General features: G+C 40.2%; 1 protein-coding gene across 3 annotated transcripts in view; it reads right to left on the reverse strand.

Moving 5' to 3' along the window:
- zgc:110158 (uncharacterized protein LOC553590 homolog) overlaps window positions 1–26,043 on the reverse strand; it is a 42,954-nt gene that overhangs the window by 3,494 nt on the left and 13,417 nt on the right. Inside the window, exons 4-17 of one of the 3 annotated variants that reach the window (XM_041971201.1) lie at window positions 24,687–24,771; window positions 8,729–8,818; window positions 4,712–4,795; window positions 3,482–3,541; window positions 3,306–3,372; window positions 2,824–2,888; window positions 2,623–2,684; window positions 2,255–2,300; window positions 1,947–1,982; window positions 1,803–1,854; window positions 1,524–1,594; window positions 1,167–1,245; window positions 1,063–1,091; window positions 866–967 (exon numbers count right to left, since the gene is read on the reverse strand). In XM_041971201.1, the coding sequence (XP_041827135.1) occupies window positions 866–967; window positions 1,063–1,091; window positions 1,167–1,245; window positions 1,524–1,594; window positions 1,803–1,854; window positions 1,947–1,982; window positions 2,255–2,300; window positions 2,623–2,684; window positions 2,824–2,888; window positions 3,306–3,372; window positions 3,482–3,541; window positions 4,712–4,795; window positions 8,729–8,818; window positions 24,687–24,771 (928 nt within the window). Of the gene's footprint in view, window positions 1–865; window positions 968–1,062; window positions 1,092–1,166; window positions 1,246–1,523; window positions 1,595–1,799; window positions 1,855–1,946; window positions 1,983–2,254; window positions 2,301–2,622; window positions 2,685–2,823; window positions 2,889–3,305; window positions 3,373–3,481; window positions 3,542–4,711; window positions 4,796–8,728; window positions 8,819–24,686; window positions 24,772–26,043 lie in introns of all 3 variants that reach the window. The other 2 variants (XM_041971200.1, XM_041971202.1) reach the window with 2 other exon arrangements.

Raw genomic sequence — 26,043 nt, forward strand, 5'->3', positions numbered from 1 at the left:
AAGCGGCTGCAATGCAAGCAGAACACAAGCCATAAAAACACTAAGGGTTTTGTGTAATAAACAAATGGCATGTTTTTCTTTTCAATTTTCAGTGCTGTGTCCCAACTTTAATGTAATATTAGGATTTTGTACTTTTAAACTGTGGAGTATAAAAGATTTTGTGTTTAAACTAGTGTTCTTCCTACATCTGCTTGATTCCTTCTTACAAAAGACATGACTATCACATCTCACTAGTTCTACTATTGGATCACTTGCCATGGGCCATGTTCATATTAGTAGCTCAGCTCATGTGCTTCATCATAACTGATGCAGTAATAAAATGTATTACTTCTGCACAAACAATTCAGTGCTTGTTAAGTATTGGCATCATGCCTCTTGCTTTAGTTTTTTGCCACTGTGTGTCTACACTTTGTTTGGAGTCTCGTCATCCATGAGAGTTATTTCAGACTGGATCAGACTGCCAGTGGATTGGGTTTCCATATCTTATTTACTTTGTTGAGTTTAAGTAGGATTGCCTTATATTGGAGGGAAATCAAAGTATGTTTGAACCATCAAGACCTCTACTGAAAAACTACTTTTTAACTGTCACAAATCTTATAAGTATAATAAGAGAGGTCTGTTAAACTGAGGTGTCAGTTAAAAATCATCTCCTCTCCACTATACTGTCTTAGACTGACCAACATGACAAAAACAGAAGAATATCTAAAACAAGGGACAGAACACACATTTTTCCAGAAGAGAAATATAGTCTGAGATCAATAAGGAATTAGAGAAACCCTCTGCTTGCATTCTTCCACTGGTTTATGTCAGGACAGCAAGGATAACTGTTAAGGGTTGTGAGATGTCATTAACACACTCTACTCACACTTTCGCTTTGGAATGGGTTCAAAAAGTTGCCGCCCATTTCGCCGTCATCTCTCGGCGTTCCAGGAGGGTTGTTCATGCCCCCCATGTTGTTAGGAGAGCTCTGGAGGAAACGAGGGTAAAATAAAATAATAATCAGCCTCTTACTGACTGACCCTCAATGTTGTCATTTTAAGCATTTTTTTCCTTTTTACTCACCTTTGGCAACCCATCCATATCCCCTGACCCTGGAGAAATAAAAAATAATTATAATAAGTTGAGTGTAATTCAGATGCATACTGCAGTGTTGTATTTAAACCCACCTAGTGATCCATTCATGTGGTGCGGCTCCATGGCGCCCATAGCTCCCATAGGCCCATCAGGCCCCGGTCCCATAGGGAACTGGTGAGAAAATATGGAACAGTCACTATGAATTCCCCATTTATGCTCTCGCAAATATAACTTATCTTTTCAACTCGGGGCAAAGCTGATGTTATTTAATTAATCCTTCCTGGTTTGTGTTGGGTTATATTTATTTTAATAGCTTTTATCACTACAACAAAACTTATAAATTAATTATTCATGGATTTCGGAAATTGAAAAAAGCCTGAAAACTCAACTTTCAGACTAACAACATTCAACTTTTTGTTTAAATCTCAGTTACATGACAGAAGACTCACATTGGGTCTGTTCCCTCCTGGTCCAATAGGATTCATCATTGTGTAGATGTTTTCACTGGAGTTAGTTGAATCTAATAGAAAAGACAAAACAAGAAAAATCAGTAAAAAAATCAGATTGATAACATCAAAGATTTTAAAAGTTTGAAAAGATGAGAACACAGAGAGATGCTGGATGGTGGGAGGGCATTTTCATGCTTGTTTAGTAAGCGGGGGGGTTGGAAGGACATTTGTTTTTGAGACAGTTGTTAGTGCTGGGGACATAGTTAGGTGACGCACCACCTGGGCTGGGCATGATGGGAGTTCCTGGTGGACCTCCTCCGCCCGGAGGACCCTGAGAAACAATCAATGACAAAGGTTTAAATGATCTGCAAACATTTCATAATAGATCCCAAAAAGTAAAGTTTTTATAGACTTTGAACTCACCACATAATTTCCAGGAGATGAGGAGGAGTACGCTATCTGCCAGAGGAAAGACGACACACACATTTAAGTCATGAACTGTTCATACATACCAGTGAGCCACAGTGGCTGATGGGGCACAACTGACTGGGTTTGAGCATTAGCCAGTCTTTTTGAAATAATCTAAAACAAAACTAGACAAACCTCTACAAGAACTTAGTTTTTCTTAATAAAGGTTTAATAAAGGCTTGACTTTAGCTAAATTCCTATTATTTTACCCACCACCTGTAACATTTGTGTTCAGTGTGTACATGCAAAGGTTTCTGACTCACAGAATTAGCATTAGGCCCTGGCCAAGGCCCCCTTCCTCCAGGACCCCTGTGGAAACGATAGATTGAGATGGAGTATGAATACAAGAATAAATGGACATGGCGTAGAAAATGCTGGAAGTTAAGGTAGCCACAGCAACAGATGCTGGATTGAAACATTACTTCTAGGTTACAGTCATGGATGCAGAATAAATGCACACTAATCTGCAACTTTCTCTAGTCTTTCCAAACAAATACAGGCAAAGAAGCAAAGCAGAAGAGAAAACAGGACACAAAGTGGAAAGAAAAGGAGCAACTACTAGCAACTAAAGCTACTTATAAACCACTGACAAGGAGTTACTGCAAGAGATAAAGCAATACGCTAGACTTACATGTTCATTCCTGGCATAGGACCACCCATGGAGTTGGGAGGAGGCCTCATGCCACCATAATTCTGAGAGAGAAACCAAACATTAATCAATGAGTGAGAAAATATTTGGAAAATAAAAACATATAAACACAGAACCCAAATAATCAGATCTGAGCTGAAAACAAGTGTCTTTTGTGCTCACTAGTTTACAGAGATGTCTTACCTGTGGGCCCATGGCCATTCCTCTGGGAGGATTAATTCTCATTGGTCCACCCATGTTAGGATGTCCTGCAAGAACAGACCCCCAGAGTCACACACTCACATTCATGTAAATCTACTTATGTTTCAATTCCTTAAAGTCAGGAATTAAGACGTGCCACAGACGATGCTTCATCCTAATCCCATTAGTTGTAACCCTTTGGGCTCCTGAAGCTGTAATCTGCAGCTAAAATCACCCAATACTGTTTCCTGAGCCACACACACCTACAAGTATTCAGTCTAATAAAACGCAAAATAATTTTGTTTTTTTACAAAATGTCAAACAGATAAAAAAATATATAAAAAAGCATGTTTTTTTTATTTTTAATTGACATTCAGATGTTTAGATTAAGCAGTTGCAAAAATAATATCTTTCCTCATCTAAATCAGATAGAGCCAGTATTATAACAAAGTACCCTTACTCAAGAATGTGACTGGCAGTCTTACCTGGCGGCCTTGTTGGGTCCAAGCTGTTTGGCAGGAGTGGCTGAGATCCTGGGATTCCTCCAGGAGGCTGAGAAGACAGTAAACAAAGCAACTCATCAAAATATCATCATACATTATGGCAACATGGGCTCTCAGAGTTGCCCAGTTAACATAAAAATAGACTAAGCATTTAGTACCTGATTTGGCATTCGGAGGGAGGGGCGTGGTCCACCTGGATACCGTGGAGACATGAAAGGCTGCAGATGAACATGGAAAAAGGATAGGAGGGAGGGAGCAAGGGGGGGTAAGGAAAAACACAGGAAAAAAAAAGACATATCTATTATTGATAAATTCAAAACTCTCAAACAGGCAACACTGAGGACACACAGATGGACACAGTGTGGCTGGAGAATGGAAGATGACACCACCAAACTGCAAATTCAGCATCACATCAACTAAGCAACCAAAAATAAATAAACTGGTAAAGGTTGGAGTTGTATCAATTTTAACCACCCGTTTTGACCAACAAGATGCACTCAAAGCTTGTATCTGTGAGTGCACAGGCAGCACTCACACGGCTCCCTGCACCGCCTGACTGCTCTCAGTGTGGTGTAAGCTGATTCGGCCTGTGGTCTGCCTGGCGTAGTCGGAGACACCTCAGGCCAACAACACCGTTCAAAGCCTTAGCGGAAGCATGCCCACACTCTCTCGCGCACAAGACGGAAACCAGAAACCACAAGAATGAAGAGCTGAGCTGCCACAGTTAATGGGCAAAGGCTAGTTTTACCTCCACAGTGGCATCTGTAGCTACCGTTCTGGATAAGTGCTGAAACACATGATGACTTAGGATGAAAGTTCTTGAGGCTGAATACAGATAAATACAAATTTTTCTATTTGAAAGCTTTAGCAACCCAAACTTTTGTCCTTAATGTGAAGAAAGTGGGCATTCACTGATGTGCCCACATGTGTTTTGTACGTATATGTGACGTGTTTATGTTGCTTGTCCTGTGTTTTATTCATAAGGTGCAAGAACAAGTAAGCAAAGGGGAGGAGGGGAGAAGTGTGTGTCCATGTGTGCATGAGTGTGTTAAGAGTGGAGAAGAAGATAAGTGTGCAACCCCCCACAAGCTGCTCCAGAGGAGGGGCAGGGAGTGAATTATTCATCCCGTACAGGGACAGCCGATTCTGGGCCTTGAAGAGGAGCAGGCCCTGCTGCTTCTGGATGCTCAGCTCTCATAATAGGAGCTCACAACTGGAAGGGCTGGCATCTACTGGGAGTTAGCCAGAACCAAAGTACAGCTCACAGGGCTCAAGGGTAGGAGGAGGAGGAGGAGAAGAAGACACTGTGCAAGTAGTGAATGGGAATAAAAAGCTTGTGTGTCGGCGAGGGAAAGAGGGGTGTTTGAGAGAAAGTGTTTGCATCTTACCTGGCCGTGGGGTCCCATCATGGGGTTGCTGGGGTTGTGTGGGGGGGGCTGTGCGTGGGGGGACTGCTGAGAGCCGGGTGGTCCCTTTAAGAAAGAAGAGCGATATCAGAGAGGGGAGGGGGCAAAATGTGGGTTCACACCTGGAGGAATTACCCGATCAAAATTATAAGAGAGAGGAAGACAATGTGGGAAGAGGGGGTAGTCTGTTGGGAGTCTTCAGTTTGAGAAAGAAGAAAGGCAGGAAAGGGGGAAAGCTGGACATTTTGGGGAAATTCTCTCAAATCTAAAGAAAAAAAATACCATTACAAGTCCTACAGGAATAGTTGTATGTGCCTTTGAGTTAAATGGAGAGGGTAGAAACCAGTCCTGAACATAAACTACTTCCTGGATGGCCTTAAAACATTGTAGTTACATCATAAGAGGGGAAGTCTGGGACCCTTTAGTCATAGGATTCAATTTTTTTTTTTACAAACCACATGAGGGCAGTATTACCAAAGGCTCATAACATCATCACAGGCACTAGTGGCAACTTCAAACCAAAGAGATGACACTGATAAAAAGGAGTAAAAGTTAGAAGTCTTCCTTTTTATTGGAAGCCAACTTCATAACAAAAATCAAGCTCTTGTGGCCAAATTCACTGATTCTCCAACACACTGCTGCATTAAGGTGAATTCTCACCCCAGGACAAGAGGTCAACGACCTCAGATAAATAAGACATTATGCAACAGCCTCTTCTTGGGCTCCATTGATGCCTTCAATGTTTTACTTTTTCCTTTTTTACTTGTGCGAATAAAACAAAAGGCGGACGATTTACAAGTGGAATTTTCCACCCATCCCTCCAAGGCATCTGGACACACACAAAGACAACACATTGATTACCACATTGAGTCTGGGAGTGTATGATCTTACAGTTCACCACTGAATGTTTGCCTTTAGTTCTTTTTACATTACATTTGCTTCCAAACAACAGCTGTATTTTAAAAAGTCATCGTGAAAAAATATAAAGTCAAAAGATATTTGCATCTTCCTTTTCTCAGTTCAATACATTGGCACCTGCTCTGTGAGTAAGGGGTATTGAATATCACTACTTCTTCAGTTATGTGGTAATGTGTGAGTACAAGAGGTTAGTCAATTAACCAATTAGCTGACCAACAGAAAATGAAGCAACTACTTTAGATAATTGATTAAAAGGCTAATTTCAATTAATGAGGACTGTTTTGGATAACAGCTGTTTATAAAAAAATAAATAAGCTACTTTCAAGAGCTGACATTAGCTTCTAAAAGAGCAATTTTTGCTGATACATCAGCTAAGTACAACCATCAGAAAAGTCATGGTTAGAGGACTCATGGAGAGTGTTCAGAGGTAGCAAACACTGGGATGTTGTATCATTTGGTTGGGATGACGTCAGCAGATGTTTGACTGGATTGGGACGTAGGGAGTCTGGAGGCAAGGTTCAGCTGATTTTGTTTGGCTAACAACAAAGTTTAGGTGGCTATTACATGTCACAGTTACATCTACATGCTTGTGGGAGAGGGCCAGGTTACAACAGAGCATCACGTTGTATCATATGGCCAATATTATTCAGTTTACTTGTCAGTTATTTTAAATGTAGTGCCTGATCTATAAATTTTAGTTCATAGACTAACCTTACAGAAGTGTTTGCTTTTTTCCCCAACACTACAAGATTTGCTATTGTGTTTAAAGCAGTCAGTTTTATAAATTAATATTTAAGGATGACAAAATGTACAAAGAAGTTTTTAATGTCAGCTGTATGTCTACTAATGAATCTAAATAGGATTATACTTTAAGGGAGGCTTTGCACTGCCATGGCATCATGCTATTATGTAGCTGTGGCATCAGTAGTTATCCGGCTGATACTCAGCCTCTCAGGTAAGGTTACGGTTGGCTGTGGGAACGCAACAAGATTACGGTTTACAAACCATATCCGCACCCTAACAGTCCCGTTGGTGGAAACAAAGCTTTGGGATACCATCTTTTGATTTGGAACTGCTAGTTAATAAAACGAAATATTTGTCCTCGTGCTCCAGAAGGGAAGAGTTTTCATTGTCACTAGAGATTTTAGGGCAAAGATTAAAACAAATATAGGTTTTTTGCAACAAATTTCAACAACTATCAGTTGGGCCTACATTATGTCACATGACACAAGCTGGCATAAGCCAGCTAATCCAGAACCTGGTGTAGCTCATGATGAAATACAGGAGATTATGTTGTCTCCTTTTTCCAAAGGAAACTGTAGAAAGACATTGGAGAGTCTCCTTTAGTTTTTGATCAATCAAATACATAAGCCCATAAAAACAACCAAACAAACAAAAGTAATAGTAGTCTTTGCAGTTACATCCCTGATCAAGTTTCATTCGATATAATAGATATCTGTTGTGCTGCTTGTTTTTCAAACATTTTTTTTAGATTTGAGCATGTAAAGCAAAGTAGTGCATCTGGCATTATTAACAGCACTAGCACCAAAAAGATGAGCTGTATTTGTGGTGAACAACCAAAGCTCTGTTAAACTGAGGTCCCCTGAACACAACAGCCATATAAACACACATAACCCTTGCCCAATCTCACTCCCCCACCAATGGTAAAAATAGCACTTCCATGCGTCTCTCGTCACCCTTCTCCCCCACCCTTCCCTTTGCTTATTCATAAGTCCTACTCTCACTAGTCTCCCCCACCACCACCATAACGACCACCAGGCCAGCAAACAATGGGGCTATAGGCAACCACAGAAACACACTGGGCCTCCATCCTGGTGGCAATGATCTTTCACATTTCCCTCTATTCTTCCTCCACCGCTCACCCCTCTTCCTCTCTATCTTTCCCTCTCTGTTATTGTGTCACTCGCTTTTTCGCTCCCACTCTTCACTGCCACCTTATCATACCTCCTGCCAAATGCCAGTGCTGTCCATCACACCACTGCCTCACGGAGGACGTGCGAGTATGAGTTGTTTTTTGTTGTTTGTGAATATGTGCATGCATGCTTGTTTGTGTGTCTCATTCTCTTCACTCTTCAGACAGTCATCTCCCACACTAAAACCCTTTCCTTCACAGAGCCGGGACAGGTCAGAGACAGACCGAGATGGAGATGGAGGGATGGAGGAGAGGATGAATGCAGGATGGTTGAATCACAAAGAGGTTGAACAGCAGCCCCATGAGAGCTGAACCACAGATGATTGGACGGAGTGAGCTTCACGGGCTCTGCTGGGTGTGAATATACAGAATGGATTTAATATCGTTTGGAAAAATGCTGCGAAAAAGAAATTAGACCCAAACTATACCTGTTGTGTCATTTGATCGCAATACATAATTTTTTTTTTCTTAAAAGAACACTAAACGTGATAGTAGAACATAACCAATATGAGTTTGAAGCATAATTAAGTTTATAAACAAAGATTTCTTTTAAAAAAGATAAGCTGATAATTCAATAATGATAGTAATAAATAAGGTAAACATGAATGAATGAACTGCATGTAAGAGAATTTAACTCTTATATAAATAATATAGGGCTGCACCATATTGTATAAATCCAACCTGTTCAGGTTTTTGCTTTTGATTGATAAGAACAAAAGCTAAGTAACTACTTAGCAAAGTGCCAAAAATAAACAACACTGACGTCTCTCAAATGTCAAGAGTTCTGTTTTTAGATTAACCACATAGACTGTCATTGTTTCCTCAAAATGCTTTATCAATAAGGATCTGCAAAAAAAGCTGAGCTGGAGTACACATGCATGGCACACAGTAACATAAACATGAATACAAAGAACCTATGCAAATTATGATAATACTCTAACTTTTGCTGCTTTTGTCTTATTTAACGAGGATCATAGAAGAAGAGCTTATTTACAAATAGTAATTGAAAGAATATTAAAATGCTGTCCAAAATGTTGATTTTTTTGTTTTGTTTATTTTGAGGATACAGAAATGGATTAATGAGAAACAGCGGTCAGATAAGTCAAGAAGATAAGTGGATGTGGACAGACACATGGGGTGGGTCATACCTGGAAGAAGCCTGGGGGCATGGGACCACCTGGCATGGCATCGTTGGGAGGCATGTTGCCCATCACTGGGCTGGGTGCTGCTGCTGCACTCTGAAACACACAAATACAGCAGGTAAACATGGTGGGTAACATGCAAGAGTCCCTCAATGCACCACAATGTTAATTTTACAAATGATGCATTGGCTAGCAATTAAGTACAGGGGGCAGTGTGTGCATAGGCAATTAGAGCGTCCCTAACCCCCACACACATTATACTTTATTCAAAGCTTTAAAGTATCTCTTTTTAACTGTTAACTCAGTAGAGCAAAGAGTACAGGCGAAGGACATTAACCATCTCCTCTGCAGCACACAAGGATAGATGAGGTGGTGTTCCAGAAAAATACCACCAAAATGTTATTCACAAGCCTTGGAGGAAAAGCATACATAAAGCTTCACAGATACAAGGCTGTAAAGAGAGTGGACTGCACCAGTTTACGATCAATGCCATCACACACATTTCTGTATACTGAGCAAAAATGTTTGTCCTACCAACATCAAGTGAAAACTCAGCTATAACTAAATCAACATGAATGATGAGATCATTATGCTCAATTTTCATTTTTCATAAGGGTTGATCTCAAACAACAATCACAGTCCTGCTGTCTGTCTGACTTTTTTTTTTTTTTTTTTTTTGGTTATCCATTAACCATCTGACTTACAACAGCTGCTCTGTTATGTTCAAATCAAATTAATGAAAAAACTTGCTCACATTTTATAAATCTGGTAATGTGTAACTGACTCTTTGGATCATGCAGAAGCAACATTACACAGGTGTTAATTAAAAGCAAGAACATCTTATATAACAGACTTTGTGTCTACACTTGTCTTGTTGGATCTCAGTGCTGCATTTAGTACTATTGATCATGACATTCTGTTACAGAAGCTTAAACATGTTATGATTAAATGAACTGCAAGAGGCTGATAAGAGTCACGCCTTTTATGTAAACGAGTTTTTTTTTTACACACAGAGTAAGTCATGGAGTTCCTCAAGGTTCTGTACTTGGACCGATACTTTTCACGCTTCTGTTAGGTAATATTATTAGGCAGCATGGCATAAACTTCCATTGCTACGCAGATGATACTCATCCATCCATCCATTTTCTGCCACTTTTCCGGAGTCGGGTTGCGGGGGCAGCTGCCTAAGCAGGGAAACCCAAACTTCCCTCTCCCCGGCCAAGACCCCAAGACACGTCAACTCCTCCACTTTGAGCTGGACCCTATTGCAGACCCGGAGAGAGCACTCCACCCTTTTCCGGCTAAGGACCATGGTCTCGGACTTGGAGGTGCTGATTCTCATCCCAGCCGCTTCACACTCGGCTACGAATCGCTCCAGTGAGAGCTGAAGATCACGGCCCGATGAAGCCAACAGAACCACATCATCCGCAAAGAGCAAAGACCCAATCCTGAGGCCACCGAACCAGATCCCCTCAACACCTCGGCTGCACCTAGAAATTCTGTCCATAAAGGTTATGAACAGAATCGGTGACAAAGGGCAGCCTTGGCGGAGTCCAGCCCGCACTGGAAACGATTCTGATTTACTGCCGGCAATAAGGACTAAGCTCTGACACCGGTTGTACAGGGACCGGACAGCTCGTACAAGCGAGTTCGGCACTCCATACTCCTGGAGTACCCCCCACAGTAGTCCCCGGGGGACACGGTCGAATGCCTTCTCCAAATCCACAAAGCACACGTAGATTGGTTGGGCAAACTCCCATGCCCCCTCAAAGATCCTGAAGAGGGTGTAGAGCTGGTCCACTGTTCCACGACCGGGACGAAAACCACACTGCTCCTCCTCAATCCGAGGTTCGACTATCCAACGGACCCTCCTCTCAAGCACCCCTGAATAGACCTTACCGGGGAGGCTGAGGAGTGTGATCCCCCTGTAGTTGGAGCACATCCTCCGGTCCCCCTTTTTGAAGAGGGGGACCACCACCCCAGTCTGCCAGTCCAGGGGAACTGTCCCCGATGTCCATGCGATGCTGCAGAGGCGTGTCAGCCAAGACAGCCCTACAGCATCCAGAGCCTTAAGGAACTCTGGGCGGACCTCATCCACCCCCGGGGCCTTGCCACCAAGGAGCTTTTTAACCACCACAGCGACCTCAGCCACAGAGATAGGAGAGCCAGCACCAGCTACCCCAGACTCTGCTTCCTCATCGGAAGACGTGTTGGTGGGATTGAGAAGGTCTTCAAAGTATTCCTTCCACCACAGTACACAGTGTTGACGGAGCACTGCTTTCCCCTCCTGAGCCGCCGGATGGTGGACCAGAATCTCCTCGAAGCCATCCGGCAGTCATTCTCCATGGCCTCTCCAAACTCCTCCCATGCCCGAGTTTTTGCCTTAGCGACTGCCGAAGCTGCGCTTCGCTTAGCCCGCCGATACCCATCAGCCCATCAGAAGTCCAACAACAAAACACCTAAATCCGAGATGATACTCAGCTATACATATTCATAAACCGGATGAAACCAATTAGCTGATCAGATTACAAAGATGTCTTAAAGATGACCAAATTTTCTCCTTCTAAATTCAGAAATGCTGCGGTTGTCAACTTTGGACCTGAGCACCAAAAGGATGATACTGTCTAGCAACTCTGGATGGCATTACTAGAACCACTTCCTTTCACTTACATAATATTGCCAAAACTAAGAGCATCCTGTGTCAGAATGAACAGAAGAACTGGTCCATGCTTTTTCTTGCTTTAAGATTAGACTACTGCAATGCCTTATAATTGGACTGGTCAACCTTTCTGTGACTGGTTCTTAAATTTAAAGGGCACCCTGTGCATGCTCAGAATGGAAACTAAATCTAAAGATTTGCCAATTTCCTTAATAAGGCAATTATTTTTATTTTTGCTGATATTAACTCAATTATAAATGGGACAAATGTGTATAATATAATGGATTTGTTTTAATTGAATTCCAATAAACTGGACTGAATTGGACTGTATTTTTAATAGTGTCTTGAGATAATTTTTTAATGAGTTTGCACTATACAAAAAGTAAGCCTCTCAAATATGATGTGTTATTGGCGGTAACTAATTTATGTGATTAATCGCGTTAAAAATGTGAACACATTTAACGCATGTGCAGCATCTGTCATTTATGACCATGAGACAAAGAGGTGTCTAATGGCAACAAGATGAGTTGGCTGGCTCACTGAATTTGAGGGCGTCACACCCTTGATGGATAAGATGTTTCAACACCCACACTTCTCCTGGTGAGAGTTCAGACCCTTATGGTGTCCATAAATATTTGTCTATATCATTTCCATGATGGCTCAGGAGAGGAAAAGAGGGAAGAAGCAGATTTTTTCAGAATGTGAGACTGAGGTCCTGATAGAACATGCTGAAAAAAATCTTCCTCATAGAGGAAGTGGTGACAATCAACACTATTAACGAGATGCCCTAGGAGTTGCGGAAAATAAAGGCCGCTTTGACAGAAATTAGGACAACTCTTTAAAAAGCATTACAAAAAACCAAAATAAATAAATCCACCTATTGCATGTTTTTATAAGCATTGCATCACTTCTAGATGTTCCAGCCACCAGTCTGCGTCCCACTCTGCTGTCTTAGAATGAATGACTAAAGCTTACTTTTCCCATTTTCTTTAACTGACTGATACATGTTTGGGATGACTTCTTCAGAAATATGTTTGCAAGACACTATAATGTAGTGCGGTTCCATTACTTTTATTTAAGCCCTTGTTTAAGCCCTGTAACAACGGAATATGGCGCTCATCCTTGCAAATGAAGCCCGCAATTGCCTCAGTTACTATGGACCCAGGCCAATGAGCCACAACACTGGTGAACAACATGTTGAATCACATATGATTTGGACGTTTAGAGAATGAAATTGCTTTGGTTAATGACAGCAGATTTACTTTCCAATTTGTAAATTTCCCTCTGGGTTTAAACTTCTTTTTTTTTTATTTCACAGTGGCGATGCCATTGGGGAAACTGGACATTCCTGCAAAATGCATTGTTTTGCTTGCCTATTCTCGTTCATTGTAGGAAAGTTAATGTGACGTGACAAAATAGTAATGCCATCTGACACGCCTGGCATAATACTGCTAAAGGTTGGATGTGATATCCTTTACCTGTCAGCCAGGTCCCTCTGGAAAGTGCTGCTAGAAAACCCAGTGTCGTCAGTACTTGCAGAGGGACTGGCATGGGGTGGTTCCTCCTGGTGGGTCTCTGTAGTGCTGGGCCCAAAGGATCAGATGTCCAAGAGCACAGCACACAGTAGTCATAACTCATTCATGGGCAATGCAGTAAGTATTGCTGGTCTCCGAAAATCCGCTCACTCCAGAGTCTCGGGTCATATTGTCCAGCAGTGCTAAATAGGCCATTGTGTGTCTTCACGGACTGGGGTGCCTTTTTTATATCCAACCATCAATTTTTTGAATAGCTACAGGTGGGGGAAATATCCTGATTGTAGCCTGACTGACAAGCACCTTTGTACGGCGACCACGTCATTTTAATTGCAATTATTATTATTTTGTCTGGGACATGTTGGCAGCATATTGTCGGCATTATCATTTAGTTCAATGTATTTTATAACATGCAAGTTTTGTTTTACAATGACAGAACATATTTTGGCAGTTGAGGTCCTTATTAATAACATACATCTTTTGTTGCTATATGCACTCATGAGTATTATTATCAAATGTACCTCTTTATTCATTTTTTGCAAATAGCTTTAATATATAACATGTGATGTGACAGGTAACATTTGATTTTGCACAAATATCTCTCATAATTTCCTTGATTTTATTATGTGCCATTGGTGTCGCAGTTTCCTGTTCTCCAGATTTTGTGCGTACGGTAGGGTCAAAGTTGCCATGGAGGTAGGAACATTCTCCCTCCAAGTTTTGTTTTTATAAATGCCAAGTTTACTATAATTGGCCCCTGAACTTTAAGAATATTTAGAGTGACTCAACTGAATGGAATAGTCTTCATCACGACATTTAAAAAGTTAAAACTTTTTCCCGGGCCTAGTGATTTTAGTTTTATTTATTTATTATTCTAAAAGTCACTGCCTTTTGGTCACACCTCTTCCAGACCTGACATGCACCCCTGCTTGCAGCGCGGTTACGCTAAAGTACTCCCTTGTGTGGTCAGTTTGTGGTTACGCGTTTCCGGATTTCTAGAGCTTCTCACTGAATTTGTGAGGTAACCGCGGAAGAGAACGTGCAACACGATGCTGTCACTACGCTCAAGAGCGAGAGCCAATTTTAAAGTCAAAGCAGACTAATTAGATTAAATATGTGTTTATGCTACTTAAATAAAGAAACCAGTCATCTGCAAATAAATTAAGTTTCAATTAAATTCTGGTTTACAAAAGCAGCTAAAGAAAGTAAGTTCAAGCTTAATATTCTTTAACATTTTGATCAAAAGAAGGGGGCCAAAATTTCATTTTAGCTGAACATCAAATAATTAGTTTAATTCTTTAACTGAGAACTTTAACATACACAGTAAATTTTTTTTCACAAGACATGAAAAGCTAAATACATTTTAACAAAACACGTGCAACTTCTATACCTACTAAGGATTGAATGGGATTTAAAATCTGGAGAATGCAGGTTGAATGTACAGAAGCAACAAACATCTGCAGCAGTGGAACCTGATGAAAACATCTGCTTAACTTATGCTTATCATATAAACACATGTAACACCACCAGTCCCTTTCTATAGAAGTCAAACAACGTGCAGAAAAAAAACTAAAAACTAGACTAGTAAGGAAGAGAATGAATCAGCCTGCGAGTTAGATATAACTGTATTTTTGACAACACGCACAGAAGGAGACGCATGTTCAGAGTGCTTACATAAGCAGGCCGGAACAAACACACACCAGGACTCAAACACATAAACGTAAAAATCCCACAGACACACAAAGAGTTGCATCACAGCCTCATAAAGTGCAGCCCTTCAGTACAGAGAAGCAGACAGGGGTGGACCGCAGGCTACAGGCCAGAACAGGGAGGGGGTTTAAGACCCAGGGGAGGGTGTCGCCCTCACAAATATACACTCTTTGACATCCACCGGTTCACCAGCATGCACACCTAACAAACACACTGCATCCATGTGACACATACTGTATGCTTGGACAGCGAGGCGTACAACCAATTACACGCATGTACACAAAAACACTCTCTGCCCTTCTCATATTTGTAACCAACACAAACAAAAACTGAAAAATCGCACACATACACACACCTCCCCCCCGTCTTTATGCTAATTCTGCTTGTGAACATGAGCAGGCCACTGAATCCCTGGGGAAGAAGCAGGGTCGGCTGCTTCTTTCTCTCCCTCTCCATCCTCCCTCCCTTTCACTGTACAGTCTTCTCTCCATCCTTCATCCTATCAATGACCCCCTCCCTCCCCCATCTTCTGCCACCCCCACAAACTCATTTTGTGGGCAGAGAAACAGACATATGCATACCTTCCTTGTGCCCTAACCCTTGTACTATACCTCCCTATCACAACCTCTTCTCCTCTCACCCCCCACCACCCTCAGTAGGGTGTCAGCAGCTTGCAGAAGCTGTTGCTATGGCGACAGGTCCTATCTGCACTCTGTCCCCCTGGCATCCCCCGCTCCAGGAGCGCAGAGAGAGAATAAGAAGATGCAGGAGAGAGTGAGATCGAGAGTGAGTTAGGAGATACAGGAGTGAGACAGAAGAGGGAAAAATGAGGACGAATGGAGAAAAAACAAAGACGACAATTAAACAAAGAGAAAGATTTCTGTTTGAAACCAATTCCCTGGTCTAATTTTTATAATCATGGACTATTACTGATCATTTATATGCATATACATTCAAGTTTACTAATCTAAAAATGAATGTGAACTAAAAAGTGTGCAAATTGAGCACAGTTGCCAACAGCAAAAATGAAGGTAGATTTAGTATGCAGTTGGACTTTATTAAAACCAACTGGCCTGGGGAAATACAAAAGGATCCAACGGTGCTTTTTTAGTTTTTGTGGTACCACACAGTACTGTCTACGTCTACCTTTCCATTTCATCTCCTCACAATGAAGTGGAGAACTGTAAAAAAAAGAAAAGAAAATCTTGCAATAATGCAGCCAGAGAGAGAGAGAAAAATGTGAATGAATGAATGATAAATAAATAAACAATGCAAATTGTCCATAAAAGTGACTTCGTCTCAAAATTTCTGCAGAAAAAAACCTGCAGGTATTGGAATAACAACCGCACACCTCTATGTAAAGAAACAAGTCTAAGAAAACACAAAAATCCACAGCAGACATGCCGCACTAATTAGTTGATTTTCATAGTCGTGTTCAATTATTCTTATTCTGGCATTAAGTATGGAAAAGGGAGTGGATCAAGGAGTATTCAAAGAGGAACAATGACAAAGCTTTTAACACCAGACATGAAGAAGGAATAACAATATGTTTCCTTCACTGAATGGAGCTGAAAGTTTATTAAAACCCACAGGACACACTTTCAAATGCCTGTGAATATTTACACTGTTTAGACCATAAACTATATTTTAATGGCCTTCCCCTGAAGCGTTACACAAACACAGTGTCACAGCATCCAGACGGCACATCTGCACAAGGCTGGTTTTGAATGTTACCTGGATATAAGTAATAAAGTATGCGTCAAAGCTGTGGCCACAGACAGAATATTCACTGACAGATAAGGAGAGTAAAATTGGTCAGTAACAGTTTCTGCTTACAACGAAATGATGTGCTATTTGTGTAGATGTTGCTTGAACACATACTAGCTGGTCCAAAATTTCATGGAAGCTAAACCATCATAATCCACAGGAACCAGAGGATCCACTGCCAACATCCTGATGATAGACTTTGGTGGAGGACTTGAACAATATTACAAATTTGGCTTCGATCTTGGGACTGCTCTACTTTAAAGCCTTTAAAACCTATACAGTGATAGTTTCACAGGCAAAATATTGTTTAGAAATATATCATTATAAACTAAAAACTATGTTTTATTTTTGCTAAATATGCTGCAACTTCCCCAGTGCAGCAGTTTATCCATGTTTTGTAAGATTTTGCTTTAGTAATGACATCCATAACCAATGTTTGAACTTATCGTATAAAAAGGCCTTTTCAGTTAATCCCAATGTCTTCATTAGTTTATAAGAAAATAATGGGCATCCTAGTAGACCAGTAGTTGTTCTCCTTTTCTCTGTTACTACACGTTTTGTCACCTGGATGACCACAATCCAGTACAGCCACAAAAATGAAGGAAAAAATATCCACTCAGCCCCATGAAGCTATTATGTATGAAGTCCTACCTGTGGATGCCAGCTTAAGCTCTGGAAAAATTTAATGTGCATTTTTTAGTTCTTTAATATTTTATAGATCAAATAGTTGATCAAGAAACACAGAAAGCAGATAAACTAATTAAAATCTTTATGTTACAGAGAGGCAGGCATCATTTGCCCCCTCTTCTGATATTTAAGTTATCTGGTTTAGATTAAAAAGCAGGTTAACAGAAAAACTCGACTCTGTGATTTACATTACAAACATTCCCTCAGCCTTAATTTAGACTTAATAAAAAAAAAAAGATTGTGTGAAACATGTTACCATCACTTTGAGGCTAAAGACATTCAAATCTGATGTCTAAAACAAGAATTTGGCCCCTTGTGAAGAAGCCGTGTGGTGCATGTTTTTGTCCTCGGTATAAACCCCACAATGTTGATGAATAATCCATCAGAGAACAAAAGACTAAGAATCTGATTGGGTGGTACCGCACAGTATGCAGATGGATTATACAGAATAGCATTGATCCCTACCTCTCCATTTCCTTCTTCCCTCTCTTACCCGTAGGACCTACCAGACAGATCAATAGTGCTCAACACATTATTGACCTCCGCCTGATACCTTTCACAGGGATAAAGACAGAGACATAAACACTGGATGGAGAGAGGGGAGAGGCAGGAAGAGACAGCAAATGTATCAGAGTGTGTGCCTGTATTTATGCATGTCCCTGCCTGGAGAGGTACTAATCTACATTCTGGTTCACACTGATATGTACCTCATCACTGTCTCCTTGACCTGCTGTCCCCAACGCACACAGGGAGGAGGAAAAGAAATAGCGGGGGTTTGGGGGGGGGGGGGGGGGGGGGGGGGGTGTAACAGGAGTAAAGATGGGAGACGGCAGGAAAAATAGCTGACTGTGGTGATCTTGCTAATCATCAACCCAACCAAAACAGTGCATTTTGCTAAAGAGCAACAGGATAGGGCTGCTACTCTTGCCATCATGTCCCAACAATCGAATGCGCACAATCTCTAAAAAGCCAGCTGCTCCTCCAAACTGGCACAACCAGCACAGAAAACACACACTTCCACAAAAGCTGCTGCCAAGGTAGCAGTACTGAACTAGACAGACAGACTTGTGTGCACATATGCACAAGCGCCGGATGACAGTGCTAAGACATGCTGCAGACACAACATTCACTCAGCCAACACTACAGCGCTTAAACAAGGTTAACCATGATCCTGTGCTCTCCTACCAGTACAGTCTGCATTACTTTTTGCTAATTCTGGATGTAGGAAATTAACCAGTGCCGAGTGCTGCAGGTATGCAGATCTGTTGCTCTGTGCGTTCCACAAAGTTGAACACACAGAGTGACTCAAATGTTGTTTATTAGTGTAAGACCTAAATGCATCACATGCCTGCTATACATAGCTGCCTGGTTTAAAAAGTGACTTATAATGCTGCAGCCTTGTTACCATCTCCTTCTGTGTGTCCAACGTTCAGATTGTGTTCTTTCGTGAGCTGTTTGTGTTCCTGGACTGAGCTGGAAACACCTCCTCAGGCCCAAGCTAAACAACTTTTCAGCCAGAAACCCGGAAAAAGATCAAAGAAGGGTTTTAAAACGCAATTATATCCATTCTACATGTTATGTCTCGTGTTGAGGTCATTACTCTCTTCGCAGTGCTACTAGACATTGCATTGTGGGTAAAAAGCTAGATTAGTTGATCAATCTTCACTTGGAAACAGAGGTAGTAGTTGTGGTGGTGGTGATGGTGATGGTGAGGAGGGGGTCAGGAAAGAGATGGGGAAAGAGTGAGACTAAAGAGGAGACAGAGCGAGGGAGTGAGTGATAAGCCGAGTGAGACGAGGGGGCGGATCGGTGCGTTAGGTGAAGGAGAGGGTAAGAGATATGGTAAAGATGAATGGGGGAAAGAAAAGAAGCGCAGAAAGAGGGACAAGAGATGCAGATGAGGTGGTGCGCCAGAGAAACCACGAGCCGCAGGAAAACATGAAACTGAGGCAGAGGTTGCACAAAATGCAAGAGAGGCGTATGAAAAGTGACAGATGCAGGGTGTTGTGTTAAGAAAGGGTAAACAGAACAGAGAAAAAAACTTCACAAAAGGAATTTAGAGACAAAAAAAATTTACCAAATATATTTGCTCTGTGAATGACATGTTGATGGTGAGGGTTAAATACGGCCTTGTTTTAAACATGGTGAACTATTAAGCTCACCATTTAAATTATGTGTCCCTTTTGGTAAAAAGAAGAGCTCCACGCCAAGCAGGGAACGGCTCCCTTTACAAACCATTTCATCTCTATAGGGCTGTCCATGCACAAGTAAAAATAAATCACTTTAATATGAACAACTGTGCGGCCTATATGTTTAATCCTGGATTGTCTCCTAGGATTATAGAAATAGGCCCATGCAGGTACAGATAAATATCCCAGACTGGTGGGGTCCAATACTGAGCTCTTCAAGTACAGACTGACAGAATACAAAACTGGACCATTGCAGGACTTTGGTATTTGTTTTTGCCAAAAAATATATAAAAACGAAGGCTTTTTGTGCTTTGGTACTTTGCAAATCATGGCATCAAGAGCCAGAGAATGCCTTAATTTTCATTCCATATACATTAATATTGTGGACTGTCATATGCTGCTCTTTGTTCACTCTGATACACATTGAACAGACTCCATTTGAATCCACAGCAGCCACATTTTGGTCAAATTAGCCACCACTAAGTTTGGAGCCAACTACAGTAATTCACATACAAGGTCTCTCCTTTGGTGTTTGAAGCACAGAGGAACAAAAAGACGGATAAACAAAGTAAGTATGGTTGCTGAATTATTCCTATGTTTTCTTTAATCAAAAAATGAAAAAAAAAAAGCCAATTCACTAAATCTAGTTGTGACATAATGACCAAACAAGCGGTCCACCCGTGCATGATGGTGTATTGATGTGGTTAAACAGACACACATCCTATTACCAGTGGAAACTTAAACACAGAGCTCTTCACTTGTGATCGGATCACATGGACGCATGTTAATGCAAGGTGTGATCAGAGCTTATGAGCTCAGAGTTTAAACTAAAGAGATCCAGCTAGCAGGAAGTAAGAAGCTCATTTCAGTCTCTGAACACACACCAGAAAAAAAAAAATATTTGGAATTTTCCAAATGCAAAGCAACACAGGCAAAATATTTAAGCAGCCAGTCTATTGTTTATATGATCACCTAATTTAACTGATATAGCGTCTGACTGGTGGGCCAATTTCTTGAAGAAAACCCAAAGAAAAACTCATAATGTCAAATTAGAAAATGAAAACTATATATCAAAGTCTTAGTTTAACACATCTAATGAAATCTAATTCAGTGATGTGCAACATGATGTTTGAATAATTGAATAACACTTTGTATAATAAAGCAGGAGACAACTTGCAGGTAAAATTAACAGTGTTGTAAGAGCCGTTCAAGTAACACAACATCGAGAGATAAAACATCACTCTTAACATGTGATGAAATTAAACAATTCTTCTACAAGCTTTAGCACATAGAGTTAATTAATTAACTGTAATGAAACAGAGACGATTTTAAGGAAAGCTGCAACAGATATGAAGCAAATAAACTTTAATTAATGTAATGAGAGATCAATTAACACAAACACCCAAAGATAAATATGAAATGATATATTTCTAAATTGCGGAACTGAAAATTGATTATCAACAGCATCACGAACTTCTATGATGGTTTTACCAGGTGGAGAGGAGGCAGCTTCAGCAGAGAGAACAGGAACTGGGCGTTTGTGCAAAACTGCAGAGAAAATGCAACTTACTCTTCCTCCTCATACTCTGGGGTGGGCGTCGCATCCCCCATGGTGAGAAGGTTTAACCCCTTAACAAGACATGGCAAAGACGAGGTAGGCTGTGTGTTTAAATTAAACACCATGTGACAACTGCACTCAGCTGTGAAATCACGTCATGGACTAATTTTCCACAAACGACTGAAACGCTATGACAAAGAAACTCGGAGGACAGAAAACAGTCCAACTTCTTAAATGTCCTGATGAAAAAAATTAAGACGGTTTTACTGCGTGGAGTCGTTTTAAATATTCAAAGATTTCAGATTTCTAATAACGTGTTGAAGTTAACAAAACCTACGAACAATATTAGATTCGTTTTAAGTTGAATACAACTCAGAAATTACTACAATGACGTTAGATTAATGCGCCTCTGTAATGGACATGTACAGCGCAACACAAATGTCTCAATCTTCACCTCCCTGGAAGAAAAAAAGAAGCAAACAAACAAACAAAAAAAAAAACAAGTCTGATTTTCAGTTGGTTGAAGCTTTATATTGTCCTATATGCTTTCTCTGCTGGTTGGAGCATGCACACCTGCACCTAGTGTGTGTGGCATCGGGATGAAACTCCGCTGTGTGCAGTACAGAAATGCAGAGAGAAATCATGCACTGTGGTGTAAATAAATAACATCAGACTGTTTAGTTTTTACTACAAGGACAAAGCATAAACCTGTTCTAGAGGAAATGTAACCGTCAGGCTTCAGTGTTTTGGCCACATGTTGCATCATGCAGTTGGTAAGTGAAGCTGTTCATATCTCAACTTTCTGTCCTTGTTAGAATACATAGCAGCTCATGTTGAGATGTGATGATAATCCTTGAAAATGTTGTGAATTTAAAAATCACAACACTGGACAGAAAAATCACAATTAGATGTTTTTCCTCGTATCGTTCAGGCCTGGACAACAACTGAAGCCCTATGCTGAGATTCTGCAATCAACAGACAAAAACTCTGATGTTTCTTTCATGTGTGCATGCAATCTAGCAATCCTCACAACAATAAAACTCTTTTAAGGTGAAATTTCTTTGTCTTTGTTTTTTCGATGTTTCTAACCAGCTCAAATCTTTTGAAACCAGTATAGAGGACCTGGCCTCAGGGGGTTGGAGCCTAAATTGAACAGGTCCCATCTCCTTAGCTTTATCGCTGTTAGGAGCAGACAGCAGGCAACCATGCAGCACACCCATCTAAATTAATACACAGGGTTAACTAGAAGGAGGGTGCAAGCCCGTCCACCCCTCCCCAACACACACACCCCAACCCCTCCTTCATCTAAACACACACACGCACACACACAAATCCCTGGCTTAGCCTCAGCCCAGTGCTGGGATTACCGGATTAGAACTCTATTCCATTATCTCCCCACACTATACAGAGCACACACACACACACACACGCGTGCAATGACATACTGTCTTGGTCAGAGGGGACAGGCTGAAGACAGACTACAGTGTCAATCACAACAGATGACATTTGCACAACAGCATACAGTTACAGTTTCTTCTCACACTTGCAGGAAAAAAAGAAAACATCTGTTCCTTTACATCATCATTAGACAGCGTGCTCGTTTTGTTGACAAGACTTGAGTAAAAATGTAAACATGAGAACAACAAACAGCTTCACTCAATCGTCCAAAGGCAAAACATGAAGTCTTGAACGTCAGCTGGCCTTGACCTTTGAAAGTCCTGTAAAGTCAGAGGTGAAAAGCAGAATTTCTCCTTCGGCGTTTAATCATTTCCCACTTGACGAAAACACACAATATAAACAGACCTTAGCGTTACATAAAACGTGAAAGAACAACTAAGGTGTTAAGATTTGATTTTCTGTCCATATTCTTGAAAAACAATGGAGCTGCAGAAGTGGGAAGAGCAACTTTGGTGATCCTATTCTAGAGGTCCCGCTCATTTTCTCACAACTTTAAAAGCTGTACTTCCAAGGCTTTAATGGAAACGCTCCCAGTAAAATAATCAGTTCAAAAGATTTTTATTTAAAAAGAAAGTATTGGAGAATCCTTGGTTCTTTTATAACAAGTGAAATAATTAAAACTGGGGGGCACGATAGAAACTTATAAATGATCCTTAAACTTTCCAGCAGAGTCCTATGATTCTACTTACTTTAAAGACTATATCACTGCAATAGAAACGTCTCTGAATCTGCGACACAGCAGAAAACATCTTTTCTTCAATTCTCACTTTTTATATGAAGCATATTTCTTTCCTTTTCTATTCTTCTGAAGCATCTTCTTTTATTATTTTTATTTTATTGGTGTTTGGGGTGACGTAGCTCTTTTTCAGGCTATACCTGTCACAGTTTGTTGTTTACTAATTAAAAAATTGATGAGCCCATGCAACCATGTATAAAAAATTAGAAGGGGGGAAAAAAACAAAAAACTAAAAGGAACAGAATTAAGCTTCAATTTTTCACCAAGACTGTTTAATGTTTACATATTAAACATAATTTAATTTTGAATTCTGACTTTTTTCCCCCCCTTCTTTTAGATGTTTTGTTTTTTATAACTATGCCTGTGACATAAATGCACAAATTATGATCCAAATGAGTTATTTTATGTCTTCAAACAATTCTGGGGAAATTCAACGTTATTTTTCAAGCAAATGTCAAATGTTACTAATTTCTGGTCACGGCTCTTGTCACTGATTCATGTTGTAGTAAATCGATTATTTTAGGATTTTGAGTGTTTGGTCAGATGATGTAACAGATTTCATTATCTTAGGAATGTTCAAAATTCCTTCGAATTTACAAAAAAAGGAAAAGAAAAAACTTATCAAGTAAATAAAGTAGTGATTAATTGATAATGAAAGAATGAGAGAATTAGTCAGAGCCTGACTTCCTGCTGATAGAAATATTACTGGCAGAGTTGTTTAATATGAAAATAGCATTGCTGTTTAACCTTTAGTACTTACTAATGCAGCTTGATTGGATGTAACAGACCAGTCTTGAAGAGAACTGATTCAGGCCATAAAACATCACACTAACAAGTCGGCCATGCAAATTGAAGATAAAATTTCTTGGTTTATTAATGCAAGTAAACTTAGAGGTGAGAAATACACATCTAAGTGATGATAATGGGTTCAGTGTCTTGTCAGCTGAGGAACATTTGAACTGAAGGACAACCACTACAGTCTCTTAGTATTCAGATTTAGGTATCCTTGGTTAACAACCATTGTATGAGAGGTTGCTGGAAGCATCAGCATCATTAGTTGGAAAGAGTGATGCTGGTGGGAAAACAAACCATATTCAAAGTTGGACAAGAACCACTGGTCTCTGAGACAAGAGCACACAGGAACCATCTACAAAGTGCAACACTATAAATATTTACCTCTATTATCTGAATTTAGGCCACATGGAACATATTGCAATTAGCTTTCAGACAGACTGTATTTATACAAAAAGCTCCATCCAATTCCACTTCATTTCTCAGATCTGTTTGAACAACAAAAAGTCCTCTGACCTGACAAAAGTTTAGGAATGTTCATGCTTTAATAGAAAATTAAGCTTTAGTTTCATTAAAAGGAAAATTACTAAATGGTTTGTGCATCCCATCACTTACAACTTTTCAGTAAGATGTCAAAACTATCCAAATATGGTGAGAAAGTAGCTGAATTTAGTATCTGAGGAAGGTGGATACATATCTCTACAACGCCAAGTAATTGTATTCTCAGATATTGGACACTAACCTCCGTTGTTACCACTGTAGCATTCACCAGCAAACAGCAATGATAGACATAAAAAAAACCCTAAAATAAATGTTTGATTCAAGAGCATGTCAAAAGTAAAAAAAAACTGTTTGCAGAACCTGTCTGTCACTTACATAGTCGTGGAAGGCCTTTGCCTCACTGGAGTGTTCACATGTCTCCCTTCGGTCTGGAGCTGCACAATACAAATCCCAGAATACACTACAATGAAGAGGGAAGAAGAGGTCAGAGGTTACCAAACAGAGAATTACAAGCACATGTGTAACAGCTATTCATAAGCCATTCACACACTCTCATTATCTCCCCAGTACTCTCAAACCACCTCTTATACACTTGAGCCTCTTTTTAAGAGGGACACAATGCCAGTGTCACCCCCTCAATCAACCTCTCACTCACTCAAAATGCACACACATACTTACATTATCATACTTGCATGGATCTCTCATTACCTGCATCCTTATCTTGAACACACACTTATACAGTTACACCAACTTTAACATGAATCAAACGTAATGCAAACACAATGCTGTGAATACGTTTGGTCCTCATTTACTTCTGACCAGGACATGCAGCTAAAGTTAAATGCATTTAGGCATGCCAAGGAATTCTGCATAAGCAAACAGCTGCTGAGAGGGCTTGTTGGGCACCTCATACATGTTGAATGCCTAAAATCTGGCTCTTTAGTCACTCTTCTGTTTGTTTGGAGTTATTCTAATTGTTCTTTAAAGGAGGAAAATGTAAAATTTATGTCTTATCATATGAGGATAGATTAATGGCTAAAGAATATTTACATCAAATGCTATTAACAACTTAACTCGGTCTGTCACTCATTTGATTTAAGCTTTTCAGCTGAACAAGAGGTCAAAACCTTTGAGGGGAAAGTTATAACAGATATTGTACCTTTTAGAACCATTTAGGAATATATTACAAATCTGTGAGTTTTAAATTAATAAGCCTTAATAATCTTTTTTTTTTAAACAGTACATTCACAGTTTTAGTGCAGTGCATTCTTCAGCAACACAATGCAGCGACGCAGGTTTTGCAACTGAAGCTGTGAGGATGTAAAATGTCAAAGAATTAGCTGAAAGTCAAAATGTTTAGCTGTAAAGTCTGATAAAGTAACTCTGGTTGTAACATAATTCAAATCATACATGTGAATACATTCTACTTTTCTTATTGCAAACAAACACGAAGAAAAAAAGTCAGAAAACAGAATGAAAAGCAGCAATTGAAAAAGTAAATTATCAAAACAAGAAAATGAGACAAACCAGCTTGTTGCATCCTCCTCTCATAGTAATAAAGACAGGTAGTGTATTACATTTTAACCAAGGCTCTCATACACCATCCTGCTGCTTTAGGGCACAATCACACCAGCCCTTTTTTGTTGTTTGTCTTCTCATCTCCTTCAGTAATTGTTGATGCAGCACTGACTCAGGCAAGGACAGAATACATTAATCCAAAGATCTGGTTCGT

The sequence above is a fragment of the Melanotaenia boesemani genome, chromosome 20 (genome assembly GCF_017639745.1).
Source record: "Melanotaenia boesemani isolate fMelBoe1 chromosome 20, fMelBoe1.pri, whole genome shotgun sequence".
In the NCBI taxonomy this organism is placed as follows: Eukaryota; Metazoa; Chordata; class Actinopteri; order Atheriniformes; family Melanotaeniidae; genus Melanotaenia; species Melanotaenia boesemani.